This window comes from Pogonomyrmex barbatus, unplaced genomic scaffold (genome assembly GCF_055798465.1).
Source record: "Pogonomyrmex barbatus isolate J1 unplaced genomic scaffold, ASM5579846v1 scaffold13, whole genome shotgun sequence".
Taxonomy (NCBI): domain Eukaryota; kingdom Metazoa; phylum Arthropoda; class Insecta; order Hymenoptera; family Formicidae; genus Pogonomyrmex; species Pogonomyrmex barbatus.
Genome location: NW_028297109.1, coordinates 5,733,860 through 5,750,268, shown reverse-complemented (window position 1 = coordinate 5,750,268; position 16,409 = coordinate 5,733,860). Strand labels below are relative to the sequence as shown.

The window sequence follows — 16,409 nt, the reverse complement described above, 5'->3', positions numbered from 1 at the left end:
GGTGTAGCCGGGTGCAGCACCCGGCGGGGAATAGCAATGGCCGTTGATGGCGCAGTGGTGCGCCGTGAGTGACAGATACGTGATCGTCCGCTCGTACGCCGCATCATCCCCGGGGAGTCCGCGCGCATCGCGTCGCATGAGTGGTAGAATGCTCGCGCTCGTCTGAGATAGCGAGAGTGCAGGAGAAGGGAGGAATAAAGTGCATGGTGTATACGCGCGTGTCAGTGAGAGACGGTGAAAGATAGAGCGAGAGCGGAGCGGCGCGGCAACCCGCCACTATTCCCGGCGCCGGTGGGATGATCAAGGATATGGCGGACGATGAGGCCATACAGGCCACCAACGACGATGCCAGCGAGTGCAAGCGCTACGCGGTGCAGCTCGGCTACTGGTGCGACCCGTTCATCAGCCTGTTCGTCAAGCAGACCACCCGGAAGGCGCCCGAGATCAATCGCGGCTACTACGCCAGAGTCAAGGGCATCGAGCTCTTCGTCGAAAAGTTCCTCAAGGTGAGCGTCAAGCCCCGCGCGTCAGGGCCTCGTCTTTTCTCTCATTCCGTTTCTCTCTCTTTCTCTCCCTTTTCTCTCTTATTCTTCCGGATTCGCGCGGACACGCGAGCGCGGAAACGCGCGATACGTCGCAGTGAGAAAACGAAAAAAATAATCCCGTTGAATCCGCGACACTCCAACGTCTCTCGCTCGGCTGCACCTTCTACACCCTTACCGTTTCTTCCCGCCTCTTTTTATGAGACGTACGTTAACTTTATATCCGTCTGCTCGCGTTCTCCGCGGTTTGCATTCTCTTGTACTATCTATTTCGTTTCTGGACGATCAGCGAAGAGCCTGCATTTCCTTATCGCGATCGCAGAAAGGGTAGGAAAGTGCAGCTGGGACGAACGGACTCGTTCACGGCGGGTATTAACCTAGAACGCGAATCGGGAAATCGGGATGATGTGGGTGGTGAGAGAAAGAGAGAGAGAGAGAGAGAGAGAGAAAGAACGAGGGAGAACATCAGCGTGAGGGACGGGAAGGGGAAGGGAGGAATACAGCTGATCCAGGCGGCAGGGACGTGCCGCGGCGGAAACCTTGACCCGCCGACGGCCGAGGCCCTGTCCTAATTCCCGCGAGGTTCCCCGCTTCTATCGCGACGGCCAGCCGATATATAGGTCAATGAAAAACGCGCGGTGCGGCGCGTGCAGCCGGTGCCAGCTCGGAGACGAGAGAGCTGCACGCGTCGCGAATATTTACCCGTTATAGCGGGTCAAAAATATTCCGCCCTGTCGCACGTAAACGAACGCCTCCGTTTTTCACTTCCAAGTTACTTGGCTCGAGCGCTGCTAAATCGAACACACACGCACGCACGCACGTATATACGTATACATGCTGTATACGTATGTACATATATATATATAATGTAGAGGATCTTGACCATAAAAATGAAAAATCAATTGCCTTCTGCAGTGCGAATAGAAGCTCTATTATGCTCGGAAAAATGACTGCGTTTAAATATTAAGTAAAATTAGTTTACTCTCTTCTAGAAAGATTTTTATAATTTATTTTCTATTAATTATTTTGTTTGCAATCTATATGGATTTAACTTTCAAGATTCTTAGATAAGAATTGTAATGTGCATTTTTTTATTATTAGCGTTTTAATAAAAATAATTTTTATATGTTAAGATTCTGTGTAAATTTTTAAGTTTAAGTAAAATTGTTATTGAAATGATCTTATATCTTTATATATCTCTCTCTTTTATAAAGCATAAGAAAGAGATTTTTAATATCATGTTCTCACGGATGAATTTTTTATTTATGCAGCTGTCTGGTGGTAAAGGTCAGATCATAAACTTGGGTGCTGGTTTTGACACTCTTTATTGGAGGCTGAGAGAGGCAGGGAATAGCCCTGCAAATTTCGTGGAGCTCGATTTTCCCAGCATAACTGCAAAGAAATGTTATCACATCAAGAAACACAAGCAATTAATCGACATGTTAAACACCGAAGGTACTTATATATATTCGCATGTGTGCTTGCTTTACTTCATTATCTTTCATGCATCTGTACTTTCTTATTGCAATACTCAATATAACTTTTTAGATGGAGAAATCCGATTTTCGACCACAGACCTGCACGCCGCGAATTATCATCTGGTTGGTACAGATCTGCGACACATAGCGGAGCTAAATAACAAGTTGACCCAAGCTGAAGTCAATTTCAATTTACCCACTATGTTCCTCGCAGAATGTGTTCTAGTATATGTAGACGCTAGCGCAACCTCGTCATTGTTGAAATGGCTGGCGGGCAAGTTCTCGAACAGTCTTTTTGTCAGCTACGAACAGGTGAACATGAAGGACAAATTTGGTCAAGTAATGCTGTCGAACCTCCGCAGCCGTGGGTGCTTATTGGCAGGCGTGGAAGATTGCGAATCGTTAGAGACACAACAGAGACGGTAAGTACATCCCTCTGTGTATTCTTTGTTGGCTCAATGACGATTGACATATCGATAATTTGCTTGCGATTGTTGTAGCTTTACCATAAACAATTGGGAGGGCACGAGTGCGTGGACGATGGTGGATGTTTATGATTCACTGCCTGTAATGGATCGTAGTCGAATCGAGCACATAGAAATGCTGGACGAACGAGAACTCCTCACCCAGTTGCTCCAGCATTACTGCATCGCCGTCGCTTGGAACGGACAAACGTTTAAAAATCTGTCTATAGCACAGGGTTAGGCATCACACCGCCTAACTTCTCCTCTCTGTGTGTGTCTCTCTCGCGAAGTTACTCCAGGTACTGACGTCATGTAATTCAGGCTCAGCGAGCCGTCGTAAATTACATAATGCCGCGATCGACAGCGGGAGATTAACATTTCTCAGATTGCGCTTAAGTACATCCCCCATCGATTAATCGACGAGTCGAGATAGTCTACGTCGTGAGGAAATAGCGTCCTCGAGTTGAAATGCTTCTAACTTTTTTCGTCTACAGAAATGCCGTTAATAATTTTTATATATGCTTCGAATGTATTCTTCATCCTTCGCCAAGTGCATATTGTACGCATCGTGAATTGTTTAACGAGCGCTGTAACGGGAGAAGCCGCGACCGCACGCTGATTGAATCGCGCGCGATACGAGATACGCAGCTAGCTGATGTGAACGGTTGGTCGGACAAGGTCTGGCATCCTTTCGCAGATGAGACTTCCAGTCATTCTAATTTACATGCAACATATCTAAATTAATGTGTAATCCGTAATTCTATTTGCGAAAAATCGTCTCGCACTTTACCGCAGACTTATGTATAAAGTTTTACGGTCGTTATTATAATTATTATAGATCGCTGTTGTTATATAGTTGCGGCCAAACGGCGCGACATAGTGCGCAGAGTAATTTATTATATTATGAGATATCATTGAGGATCAGCAGTTCAACACGTTTATTATATTTTTATCATCTCGCTTATTAATCCATATTATAATTTCCGAATATTATAATTTTTTTGTTTTAATAAATGAAAGTTGATTGTGAAGAATAATTTCGTAAAATCTGCAAAAATCTGCTCTTTTTATCTGCATTTCCTTACGATTAATGTAATGTGTACAGAAAGAGTGTAGTCTCATTTTATGCAGATAAAATCTATATAATAGAAAAAGAAGCTAGGAGGACATGTAGAAAGTACAGTTAAAAAGATGCGGATATTTATATATTTTTTATCTTTCCTCGCAAAATATGAAATTCTATTTTTCTGAAATGTCCGTACATAGAAATTCAATTCTACGAAAGTCTTAATATATACTCGTATTATGATATTTGAAATACAATGTAAAATTATTCCTTAACGCCGCGCGACCCGATCCTTGAGTGTGTATTATATATTAGAGTTTATGAATTATTGAGCCATAATACGGCGATTAGTATTATGATATAAACGCTATAAGCGAGCAGTTTCGTACAGGCGCAAACGCGCAGAGATATATATATATATACATATATACATATATGAGTGATTATTTAAGATAAAAGCAAATGTATGCAACGAAAGTAAGATTTTAAGTGTCGAGCGTGGTGCTCTTGCGAAAGGATCGACGTGCGATCAGATACCGCGCATTTGCGAATATCATCCTGAATAAAAAAAAAATCGGCGATGTGCGCTTTTAATTAAATCTCATTTTTTCGCTCTTAGATGTGGAACCCGTCATCTTCGCTTCCATAAATTGCAAAATAAAAGAAGAAGAAACGCGTGCCGATGTTCTTCGATATAAATTAAAAGGAAATCTGATCGTTTTACTTCATAACACGAGAAACGCTTATGCCAGCACAGTATTCCGCTTCTTTCTAACACCAAAAACGGAGAGTATAGGTCGCACTTAAGCAGGTCACGTATTGATAGGAGGGATCATCAAAGATTTATTTTCATATTGAGGAATATCAGGGCGACGCGTGTGTATTCAATTTAAGGATAACACGAGAAGATATTATAATTTTATAAAATATTCGAGTCATCCTTTTGCAGATACGAAGCGCATCTTATAGGCAGAGCCTCGGATTTTATCGTCACAGAGAAATGAAGCGTGACCATTGAGATTGTTTATCGAGTATCAGTAGAGGGTCATTGATCACTTTTCTGGAATCTGACGGCCTATCGGACTGGAATAGTTCTGTAATAGCGTTGTACAGTGACCGGTGTGTATGTGATTTTGGCGATTATACCTCGGACACGAATGACGATAACTTCCCAGGTCTGTTAACGAGCGAGTCCTTATATAATCACAATCTTCTATCTTGTATGTGTTTATTGACTGTTTCTTTCCGATACTTTTTAGCATTACGCGAGCAACGGTAACTTATTAGATTTAAGAGACGACGAGAATAGATTCCACCAGTAAACTGCGTGGATTCGCAGCAAGATGTACGGGTGATACTTCGGTCTCTTGCCCCTTCGACGAGTAAAAGCACATACCTGGAGTAACAAATACATATATAAAGAAAAAGATAGTCAGATGTTCTATTTTTCTCAGAAGTTACAAAAATTGCAGCCATTGTTACGATGTCTATCAACGTTCGTAGGTAAAATCCCCGCCTGCGCCTCCGTCGCTCAACATGTCGCCTTTACACAGTAGAGGAATAACCGAGTTTACCTTTTTTTACATTAGTTTTGTGTCATGTGTCACTCCAGATAAAGTTTGCTAATTTGTTCGAATGTTCGTTAACGTGTTCGGCTTCAAGTTTGAGAATCAAAGCTCCCTTGGAAGTCAAGATTCGCGTATCTAGCACGTCTTTCGAAATGTCATCGTGAGAATTCGAGCCAAGCACTGCCACTATGAAAATTAAGTGAGATCTCAAAGCTCATTGAAACATAGTGAATTTGCAAATTTCACTTGTCGGCTCTTTAAAGTGAAAGAAAAAGGAAAGATTTGTGATAAACCTCCATCTATGTTATTTTTATATCAACTTGTACAGCGAGATTTTTTTTTGGAATTGGATTAATTATTGATCACATTTAAGTTGAACCATTTTAATAGAATATTGCGATATTATTATTGAATCCATTGCATCTATTTTTTCTCAACATCATTGAATTTAGAATCTGATAAGTCTTATTTAATCTCGAATAATAGACAACGAATTGTTCACTTTGTTAGAATTGCCTAAAAAAGCCATATATTTAAGAAGTTTGTTCAAGATTATTATTAACGAATTCCGTTATATATTGCATTCAAACAAGATAGAATTATTCGCGATTAATTCGCGATAAAATAATAAGTGAGTCGGTAAGACTGAAACAAGAAATTGAAAATAGAAATTTGATTCTCAAATTTGAGTAACACGATCATATTATGTGGATATAGCGTGCAGCTTTCCATTTTTCTTCTTTTCGCCTCGATTTCATTCTACATTACAATGATCTTATGTACGGATGTTGTACATTTTGAAAAAGAATACGATATGGAATATATATATATATATATATATATATATATATATATATATATATATATATATATGGACATTCAGTGTGCTTCCACTGTCATTATTGACAATTGACAAAGTACGATGGAAAAAATTGTGCATCTTTATATTCGCATAATTGTGATATTGTTAAATTGTGCATTTAACGATTAGGAAAACGAGCGATCAGTTATTATATAATTAATGATTGTAACTTCCTGTTTGATACATTTTCTTTCATATGTCTTATGTCGAGAAGTTTCTTTAAGTGGGAAAAGAGCAGCTACAATATATTAAAATATTTTTAAATGTATAAGATAAGGATATATATGTATATGCTGTAAGATGATATACTTCTCCCATTTAAAGTCTTTCATTTAATTTATTATGTAAAAGACGACTTAACGTGGTGTGATTTTTATTAAAATTATTTTTATTATTTTAACAAAACACTGATGGATATATAAAGTGAATAAACAGCATCTAAGAAAAGAAACGTCAGACGGACCGCATTATTTGTTTGTATTATGGCTATATACATCTGAAATCGCCGTTTCATGTAAAGAGGTATAAAGAGATATTAAAAATACATAATATTTTATATTTACATGATACACCTTATGCTTTACACCTTATTAAGTTTACTATTTACATTGTCGATTGTTCGAAATTGTTTGTAAGTAATTTTCATGGAAGATATTACATTATAGACATTATAAATTTTATATTTATACTTTACATTTTTTACTTTTATATATTTTTTTATATATTTTTTATTTTTACAATCTATAAGTTAAAATACGAACTGAGAAAGAATGAAAGAAAATGAAAATATTCAATTTTTTCTGCATTAATTGAAAGCAATTTCTATTATTCTTTTGATCTGATAAAGAATCCCGTAAAACAAATTTTATTAAATAAATTTACTGTCTTTAAAAACCCAAAGGATTTAATTGTACGCATCCGCCTACATCACAAACGTTTCTCGAAATTTTACTCAATTTATTAAAGATGTCCAATTGTTTGCTGGAATTGACCAGTTTTAAGTTGTACGCAACACGACTTGACGCCTGTAATAGCAAAATAATGCGTTAGATAGCAGGTAACAATTATATAAAAATCATATTTAACAATTACAAAATAAATTTGTATTTGCTTTATTAGTAGCAGGATCAAATAAAAATAGCAGGTTAAAAAAATTAAATATTTTTAAATTATTTCTAATTATCAACAAAATATATTAATATTAAATATTATCTATACATTTATTCATAAAATATGAAAATTATAAATAAAGATTATAGCAAATATTTGACAGTTATACCTATTGATCTTGCTAAAAAATATTGATAAAGAATATATGCTCATACCTCCATGCACCAAGTTTGTGTCATTAATAATTCGTGTTCTGCACTAGGCAGATTTTTGTTCAACGACATAGTTGTCCTACTTAAGATAACTGCCATAGTATATGTATCAAAAGCAGCCTGTGCAATCCTGTTGAGGATAAATTGTTCGTCTACAATATTTCGTCCATATTTAATAAGGCAGGATTCAATAACTTGTCCAAAGTTTTCGATGCACTGCAATTATAATATTCCTTTCATATACATTATATTTAGATTTAATTAACAAAATTTTATGTTTAAATATATTATTATCACATACCGCCGAGCAAAGCGCAGCGCTCTCCGCCAATTTCGGATGAACCAAATTCCCAAAGGTAGGCGGTGATTTCAAACCGATTGCTCTGGTCGCTCTCTTAGTCGCTTCCTCGAAGATCATTCCCATATTCGTGGCAGGATTTTTGAAGGCCTTTTGCAACTCTTTCAAATGACTTCCGGCATATTGGATACCAGTAAGCGATACGAATAAACGCAAAATATCGTTTGTTCCTTCAAAGATTGGGAATATGCGTATATCGCGCATAACACGTTCGAGTTGGGCCTCTTTCATGAAACCCATTCCGCCTAAAGTTTGAATAGCCTCATTGCACACCCACCATGCGGATTCGGATGCAAAACACTGCAACAACAGATGCAAAAACAAATTTGTGGATACAAATATATATGATACTAAGTAATATAATAGCTACATGAATACACAAATAATAAATTTATGGTTAGATTATTAAATATTAAATATTTTACAATTGAAATGAGAAACAAATTGACTAGATGAGATAATAAAAATCTCAAGTTAGTTTTAATTAAATTCAATAAATTTTTTCTTGAGCAAATTCGCGAAGAAGCGAAGTCTTTTGCAAGATCTTTGTAATTTAATATAGCTTAATATAAATTAGTAGTAAATATATTTCTTTCATTAATAATTTATTAAAATATGAAAGATCTATATATTTATCCTTTAAAAATGCATTAGAATTTTATCAATGTTCAATAAGGCATAATCGAGCAATAGACAAATTACCTTCGAGATAGCTGCTTCCAGCTGATAGTCTTGGCTTCCACTATCCATATTACCGGAAATCGAATATGCGAGGGATTCAGTGATGTAATGCAATATAGACATACGCGCCAACTTTTCTTGTATCGAGCCGTAATTGTCCAATGTGCGACCAAATTGCACGCGTTGCGTTGCATGATCGACGGCTTTCTTGATGCAGAAACGCATAGTGCCGGAAAGAGCAGCGGCCATACCGAATCTACCATTATTCAGAATGTTCATTGCAACCTGAAAGCGAACGAAGCAAGTAACATAAGCTTGGAACTAGAATCAGAAATTTTAAATGTAATATTGATACATTGTGTGAACTATGTATTGTAGATATAAGAACAGATCATGTCTTGGATACATTTCTCTTATTTATTAACGATATTTACGATAAAGGTGGAAAGCAAGTTATTATAAAGTTTTACCTTAAAACCTTCACCTTCCTTGCCGAGAACGTTCTCCGCTGGGATCTTAACATCCTCAAAAAAGATCGCAGCCGTGTTGCTACACTTGATGCCCAATTTTTTCTCAGGCGGTCCATTAGAGATACCACCAAATCCTCTCTCCACGATGAAAGCAGTTATCTTGTCTTTCGTTTCGCCTGTTTTTGGATCCTTCATAGGTGTTTGCGCAAACACGGTCATGATATTAGCGATGCCACCATTCGATATCCAAAGCTTACTGCCGTTGAGAATGTAATGCGATCCATCCGCGGATTTAACTGCGCGCGAGCGTATCGAAGCAGCATCGGAGCCGGAACTCGGTTCCGTCAAACAGAATGCGGCGTATTCACCGTTGCTAACTCGGGGTAAGTATTTGGCCTTCTGTTCCGGTGTGCCAAACAAAAGTATGCCCTGAAAACGGAGGTTTATTATCGAGCATAGATAAAGTAATTAACGAAGATTTATAAAACCGTGTCAAGAAATAAAATCCAGTATCAAGTAAAATGTTCTAAGAATTTTAAGAATATTCGAAAGACATCATGAAAATAAATTCCATATATTTCTTGCTTATATATTCAAGATATATATTATGTTATACATAAAAACTCTTGAAAATATTCATATGTAAAAATATTCACATTTATTTTTATTTTTAATATAATATATACTCTGAATGTGAAGGGAATATATGTAATCTATTTCTGCGATATTTTTCTAATATTCTCTAAGAATCTAAATAGGGAATAGATTCTCAGAATCTAAATCTATTAGGGAAAGAGTTTTACCTTGAATCCTATGCTCTGATGCGCACCTAGTGTAATACCAATACCTAAGTCATAAAAACCACATATTTCGACAATTCGAGCGTATTGAGTATTTGTTAACCCCAATCCGCCATATTCCGTAGGCACTTGCAGAGAGAACGCTCCCATATCCCAGAGAGCTGCTGCTGTTTTCTCATCCACACATTCATTCTGATCATTCTTGCTTGCATCATTTACTTCCTACAAGAAAAAAGGAAATATATTCAATAGCAGTTAATTTTATGCTTTGATCATCATATTCTTTAAGTAGATGTTTACCTCATAGAATTTCTCTACAGGATCAACAAGCATCTTTATCGTATCAGTTTGCTCCTGAGTCATAGGTTCGGGAAATGGACACACTTGATTTAGTTGCAACTGGCCACGGAAGAGATTCATGGTAAAAGATTGAGATTCTTTTGTGGCGGCATTTTCTTGTTGTCTTTCCTCCCTGACTTTTACTGCCGCTTGGGTAGCCAAACATCTGTATGATTTTAATATTATTAATTAATGTCCACAATTGTTAATTATTTGATTGATTTATGAAACAACTCTTTGACTCTTTTTAACTTATTACACAGTCAATGACACAAAAGCATTGTCAGTATTACGTAAAGTGAAAATGTCTGAAGAATGGATTAACTGTAATTGTTATATAAACAATGATATACCGTTAATAAGATATACCGTTGATTTAAGATTATTTTTTGTTTCGTAATAATTGCGCATAATAATTTCGCAATAATTACACAGTGGAAAATGCCATTATTGCAATAGCTTAGTCTTTCCAATCAGGATGCAAATTTGATGGAAAATATATATATTTCATCAATCATGAAGATAAAGTTTTGAGGAAAAAAAATATTCATTACAAAACAGCTATTTTAGCAAGAAAATTTCAAGGAAAGCATATTATTTCAATACTATTCAAGCTATTAATATAATAATTAAATATGAATTTATAGATAGATAAGCAAATACATTTTAATATGTATAATTTACTTTCAAAACACAACTTCAATTTTTAATATATTTCGTTTCTTTCAGAGATTTGCTGACAATGCTCTTATACCATTGATTATATTATGTTGATTTTCTTTATTTCTTACATATATTATTCTCTACTTTTTTTTTATAATGCTAGAATTATTTTTTTGCTCTACAATTCTCTATTTTTTTGTCATAAAGGAGAGAATATACGATTTTAAAATATATTCATCTTTTATTCTTAAAATGTTTAGAACCTATGAATTTGAATTAAAAAAGAATTATACACACAAATCTCAATAATTCTAAAGTTATTCTGTTTTCTATATAATTTTAAAGTTCTTCATTTTTTTCGATTTTTCTTCATAATTATGTATTTTATCTTTCGCAGAAAGAAAAGAATATTTCATTTTAAAATACACTCGTCTTCCATTCTTAGATATTTAGAATCTACTGAACTTAAGACTCGGAAGAAATGATTGCCCACACTATTTAAATAACTGTGCGTTGCTGTAGATAAACAATATACAGAACATGTATATCCGCACTTATATGACGTTCAAGAAATTTGACATATCTCATATCCACGGGGCATAGTCCAAAGTCCATATGTTCGACGCACATGCTTGTAACTAAAAATAATCGGAGTCGTAAATCGATGTATATCAATCTTTCAACATAAATCGATCGCGACGAACTAAGATTATACTAAATAGCTTCATGCATTTTGCACAACAAATTTTGCAATTCGATTTGTTTGAAATTAGGTTATTCCTTTGCATGACAGACATATTTACGAAATGCATGCGACAAACCGCGTTACAGAGCGATATGCGAGTCGAACTCGTTCATATCATTTTTATTTAACGAGAACGAGCATGATTTCTTGGTAATTCAAAATTCGCTCCGACTGGCAACAGGTTGTTCAAAACAAATAAAAGGCAATATTCGATACCCACCTGGACGTGACGCAGGAACCTAAAGGTGTCTCGATGGTCTTATTGAGATTTTTGCTAGTGGAAGAAAAGATCTTGGCAATGCGAAGCATCGTTGAAAATCCACGGAAAAATTTCACGCTATTAGAAATGGAAATAGAAAGACAGTTATATCGTTACTCCTCGAAATATAAGGGTTATACACAGCGAACCTCACTCGTTTGCGTCGTGGAACCGAATGCAAGTTCCAAAGCTACACTCGAATATAAATATCAATTTAATGACGAATTCATACCGCCTTCGGCAATGACATTCCGATATTGTATTATTTCAAGATTGCATTCCGATTCACGCTCAATGCTTATGGAATCATTTTATATCTTTGTTGTTGCAAATGTTAAACAAAAATAAATAATGTTCACGAGCGTTGCACTGGGCAGCAATCATGTAATTTTGAGCGAAATTTTTCATTTTCTGTCCTGAAGAAAAGTTATATGATCATTGCGAGTATAAATCAGGACCAATAAGAAAAAATGTTTCCTAGGGATTTTAATTAATAATACTTGTAGACGCTAAAGATTACATCTTATTGGATATCAAAATTATGCAGATATGTATTAAATTTTGAATATTATGAATTCTGCGTAAAAGGTAAATGATTATGTTGCTATAAGTGATAATTGTATTATATATTTATCAGAGAAAAAATAAAATTAATTTGTAACATAACAATAATAACATAATTTATTATATAATAAGGAGTGTGAAAATAAATGTGTTGCTTGAAAATATTTTTTTCAATAACATAAGTAAGATTTTCGTGAAAATACGTGAATGAAAATTCGCAATTTAAATTCGCGAAAGTTGAGTTTTGAAACTTAAGAAAGTAGCAGGAGAGCACAATCGAAAGAAGTAGCATTTTAAGAATATGTTTTCCAAGAGAATTACCTAGATGGCACAGAGAGCATTCAAAAAGAATTCACCTATAGCTGGATTCTGAAAAGCGCGTATTTATCTATAGTTCATGTCACGTATACTATGGGTCTATTCTTTTTAGCTGAACTGGCTGCACTAGTTTAGAGTTTTCGATTGTGCTCTCCTGATACTTTGTTAAGCTTCAAGATTCAACTTTCGCGAATTTAAATTCGCGAATTTTCACCCACGTTTTTTAAAAATCTTATTTAGAATTCAGAATTGGTGACATACAAATGAATTCTTTTTAAACTCTCTGTGCCGTCTAGGTATTCTTTTAAGAATTTCTAATATTTGAATCAAATTGAATCTAATATTTGAATCAAAATTTTTAATTAAGGAAATTTCTGAAACATAACATTAGAACAATTATTAAGGCAAAGCGAAGCAAATTATAATTTCAAGTATTTCAATTTAAAAAATCCAAATTTGGATTAATCTCTTATTTTATTTACATTATTTATCACATGTTTGTTATATAATATCTTATAATTGATGCATGAACTTTTTTTATAATTCCATTTGTCTACTATTAAATTTAATAAAAGAAAACAAAGAGAAAAGCAACGAAAAATTTTAAGAAATATTGAAAGCTTTGACGCGTGCGCGAGTTAAAGGAAGAAAATCTATGGACAGACATTGATCAGCTGTGATTGTGATAATCCGAGATATCAGGTGATATGGAGTCATCTGAAAATACAAGTGATGATAAAATTATGATATAACGAGTGCCGTGAATAGTTTTAGGCACTCTTGTGACGATACCTGAAGCTCTGAGCGTAGGTGTTTGAAAACTATGGGTTGAATGTCGAAAAATAAATACGTAAGTCGAAAATAGATGGAAATTCATTAGACACATGTGACGATTAAGGTTATATAATTTATATCGCGAGTCATGCCGTGACATTCTCGTACTTTTTGTGAACGGTTTTTTTTTTGTTAATTGTTAATAAATTTAACATAAGTTCAAAAAATATATAATTTAAATATTAATTAATTTAATTTCGTTCGATATGATAAAGTTACAAGTGCCTATTGTCTATTGTTTGATATAAATAATTGAAAGTAATAACAAGTATTCTAAGTATTAACAATATTTAACTTTTCTTTTTAGATAAAGAATGCCTAATTCAATATGCGACATCCAGAAGCATCGTTGGACAGAATTCAAATATATTTAGAAGAATTAGAACAATTAAATATTTTTTTTTTGTTTTTCTATTGTTCTAAAAGATTGTATCAACATGAGTAATGTTACATCAGGAAAAGTTCCATTGCATTCGGTCCTCAGGCTCAATGATAATGATGTCAAGGAATTTATTTGCGGTTGGGGTGCTGCTGTCATCAATGTCACTGTTACTTTTCCAATTAACAAAATCATATTTAGACAGGTAATATAAAGAATATTAACAAATATCACTGCTGATTATTTTTATCAATAAAAATTACTTCAAATCTTGGTTTAACTTATCCTTTTTTTTAAGAATTCTAAGACTTAGAAAAAGATAAAGAGTAAATTAAAACGATATTATGTAATTAAAACGAGATTCAAATTAATCTAGTTAGTTAGAGATTCAATTTTCTATTTTGGTAGAAATAGACAATATTCAAGCATTGATATAAGAGTTCCTTGTGTCGGAATATACAGATTTTGGAAGGAGTGCCTGTGGGTGCCGCAGTTGGACAGTTGTCACGAGAGGGAATAAGATTGCTGTATCGTGGAATTTTGCCGCCTCTGTGCCAAAAGACCTTATCTCTCAGCCTGATGTTCAGCATGTACGAAGGATGCAAGCAGAGATTATATTTCTTAACTGGAAGCAACGTACTGGCAAAAATCCTAGCGGCGAACATAGCTGGCACAATGGAGGCTCTTCTCATGCCGCTTGAGAGAGTGCAAACGCTGCTGCAGGATTGGCGATATCACGATAAGTTTAAGAATACGCCCCACGCGTTCAGGTATCTGTTGATGAATCACGGAGTAACCGAGTGTTATCGCGGCATGGTTCCCATCATATACAGAAACGGCCTGTCCAATCTGATGTTTTTTACATTGCGGGATCAATCGAAGGTGTTGCTGGGCGAGAAAGAGTCGCTGCTGACAAACTTTGTCAGCGGCGCCCTGATCGGCGGCTTCACCAGCACGGTGTTCTATCCAATGAATGTAATCAAGATACACATGCAGACGAAGATAGGCGGCGACTTTGAGAAGTTTCTGGCTGTGACTCGCGAGGTATATGTTTCCAGGAATCGAAGCATAACTTCTTTCTACAAGGGTGTGCATCTGAACTACATGAGGTCTTTCATTAGTTGGGGTGTAATTAATGCGTCGTATGACTTCTTAAAAAATATTATTTTCTAGATGATATAAGAAAAAAAATCTGGGAAAGAATGTATTTGTATTTGTTTAGGAGATACATTTCACGCCGTATTGTACATTTTAAAAGATAATAGGGAATTTTTTTTTAAAGAGATGTGAATATCGCACATTCTTTCTGCTGTAAATATGCAAGCATGCGGAAGAGAAAAGATCTCTATTATGTGTACATGAAAACCTCTAGCACTCCAACAAATATTTGGAACGCTTATTAACTGACTGACTTGCTCTTTTTTTATCGAACAAGGATAATCAAAGATAAATTAGAAAAAAATATCAACTTTTTTGTTTACAAAATAGTGTGTAATTTGTAGATATAGATAGGTGTAATTAATATTTTTACAAGTCTAATTTGATATTTTAATTTTATGAATATATTTGGATATATTTTATATGTAAAAACGCGTAAAGTACGCGTAACGAAGAGAAAAAAATATTAAATGAATAAATTTAAATAGACAATTTGATTTTTATCATATCATTTTATCATAGATAAAAGCTATCATGATTTCAATCAATTTATTCAATCAACATTTATTCCACGTACTTCATATTTATTCCGTAAATTGTATAATCAAATTATACTGATATGAAATTTTTTAAATGTCAAAATATTTAAGAATATATTTTGGGACTAAGTGGCACGATTTATGTAATGTATGATTTAGAATTGTGTCACAAAATATTCGAGTAATTGAATAATAGGAAAAAATATTTGATAAATATTTGATTATTGTAAACTATTTACATATGTGATACTACATAATGTATAAACATGTTGAAGTTTCTTCTCTCTCTAGAATATGAGAAAAGAGAAGTAGAGAAAAATATATAGCTTATTATTTAAATATAATGCTATTTTTTTACATGACATTCATTTTGTATCTATGTATAACAACAATATTTTCATTTTGAAATATATGTGAAAGTTTTTGAAATGTAAGAACAAAAATAAAATATTAAATGAATAAATTTAAATAGACTTTATCAATGAAATGTCGTACGATACGTTGTTAAGTATATTTACTAGATCCATTTATACTACGTAAAGTAGTATATCGAGTGAGATTTCTTTATTGGATGTTCACGTGTTATATTGCGACAAAATATGTGAAAATGTCAAATTGATGCAAAAAAACTGTAATGAGAATATAATTTTGGTATCAATTATAATGTTTTATTTTATTGTACAATATCTTTAGAATTATAAGGTGTGAAATGCTATTATCCTAACTTCGATAACTATTTTTATCTAGACAGAAAACTCAATTTGCATATTGAAAATAGCAGCGGCAGATTCTGCAAATTTTCGTTTTGTGCTTTGAATTTTTTTTTTATAATGTTAAGTTTGGAGATACTCGTAGTTCTGATGTTCACATGTCTATAAAATTCCCGCTATGATTTCATCAGGATCAACTTAACGAAGACCCGACTCAACTCATTAGAAATCAATCAGAATTAATCTTTTTCTCTCTCAGAGCAATTCTGAGCAAACTTTGATCAATTCAA

At 34.4% G+C, this 16,409-nt stretch overlaps 3 protein-coding genes across 3 annotated transcripts; 2 read left to right on the top strand and 1 right to left on the bottom strand.

Annotated features, from left to right (window-relative positions):
* The first annotated feature begins 30 nt into the window (after window positions 1–30).
* Window positions 31–3,521, top strand: LOC105429881 (leucine carboxyl methyltransferase 1). The gene is made up of 4 exons (XM_011643105.3): window positions 31–506; window positions 1,814–1,997; window positions 2,091–2,442; window positions 2,521–3,521. Exons 1-4 carry the CDS (start codon window positions 297–299, stop codon window positions 2,723–2,725), a joined length of 951 nt encoding a protein of 316 aa, XP_011641407.2. The 5' UTR covers window positions 31–296; the 3' UTR covers window positions 2,726–3,521.
* A 2,829-nt stretch (window positions 3,522–6,350) lies between these two features.
* On the bottom strand, window positions 6,351–11,817 carry Acadvl (Acyl-CoA dehydrogenase very long chain). Its single transcript, XM_011643106.2, has 8 exons — window positions 11,579–11,817; window positions 9,912–10,116; window positions 9,615–9,833; window positions 8,812–9,240; window positions 8,363–8,626; window positions 7,604–7,960; window positions 7,306–7,518; window positions 6,351–7,005 (listed from the first exon to the last, which is right to left on the bottom strand). The coding sequence occupies exons 1-8, from the start codon at window positions 11,665–11,667 to the stop codon at window positions 6,868–6,870; spliced, it is 1,914 nt and encodes a 637-aa protein (XP_011641408.2). The 5' UTR covers window positions 11,668–11,817; the 3' UTR covers window positions 6,351–6,867.
* A 1,339-nt stretch (window positions 11,818–13,156) lies between these two features.
* On the top strand, window positions 13,157–16,073 carry LOC105429883 (mitochondrial nicotinamide adenine dinucleotide transporter SLC25A51). Its single transcript, XM_011643107.3, has 3 exons — window positions 13,157–13,349; window positions 13,641–13,917; window positions 14,175–16,073. Exons 2-3 carry the CDS (start codon window positions 13,771–13,773, stop codon window positions 14,883–14,885), a joined length of 858 nt encoding a protein of 285 aa, XP_011641409.2. The 5' UTR covers window positions 13,157–13,349; window positions 13,641–13,770; the 3' UTR covers window positions 14,886–16,073.
* Window positions 16,074–16,409: the final 336 nt, after the last annotated feature.

Bases quoted from the DNA above. Each gene is read 5' to 3' on its own strand.
- Acadvl (XM_011643106.2), bottom strand. From the start codon at position 11,667: ATGCTTCGCATTGCCAAGATCTTTTCTTCCACTAGCAAAAATCTCAAT. The intron at 8,627-8,811 runs GTAAAACTTTAT...GTTCGCTTTCAG, and splicing joins AGGAAGGTGAAGGTTTTAAG to GTTGCAATGAACATTCTGAA. The intron at 7,519-7,603 runs GTATGTGATAAT...TTATAATTGCAG, and splicing joins GCGCTGCGCTTTGCTCGGCG to TGCATCGAAAACTTTGGACA.
- LOC105429883 (XM_011643107.3), top strand. From the start codon at position 13,771: ATGAGTAATGTTACATCAGGAAAAGTTCCATTGCATTCGGTCCTCAGG. The intron at 13,918-14,174 runs GTAATATAAAGA...CGGAATATACAG, and splicing joins ACAAAATCATATTTAGACAG to ATTTTGGAAGGAGTGCCTGT.
- LOC105429881 (XM_011643105.3), top strand. From the start codon at position 297: ATGATCAAGGATATGGCGGACGATGAGGCCATACAGGCCACCAACGAC. The intron at 507-1,813 runs GTGAGCGTCAAG...TTATTTATGCAG, and splicing joins TCGTCGAAAAGTTCCTCAAG to CTGTCTGGTGGTAAAGGTCA. The intron at 2,443-2,520 runs GTAAGTACATCC...CGATTGTTGTAG, and splicing joins TTAGAGACACAACAGAGACG to CTTTACCATAAACAATTGGG.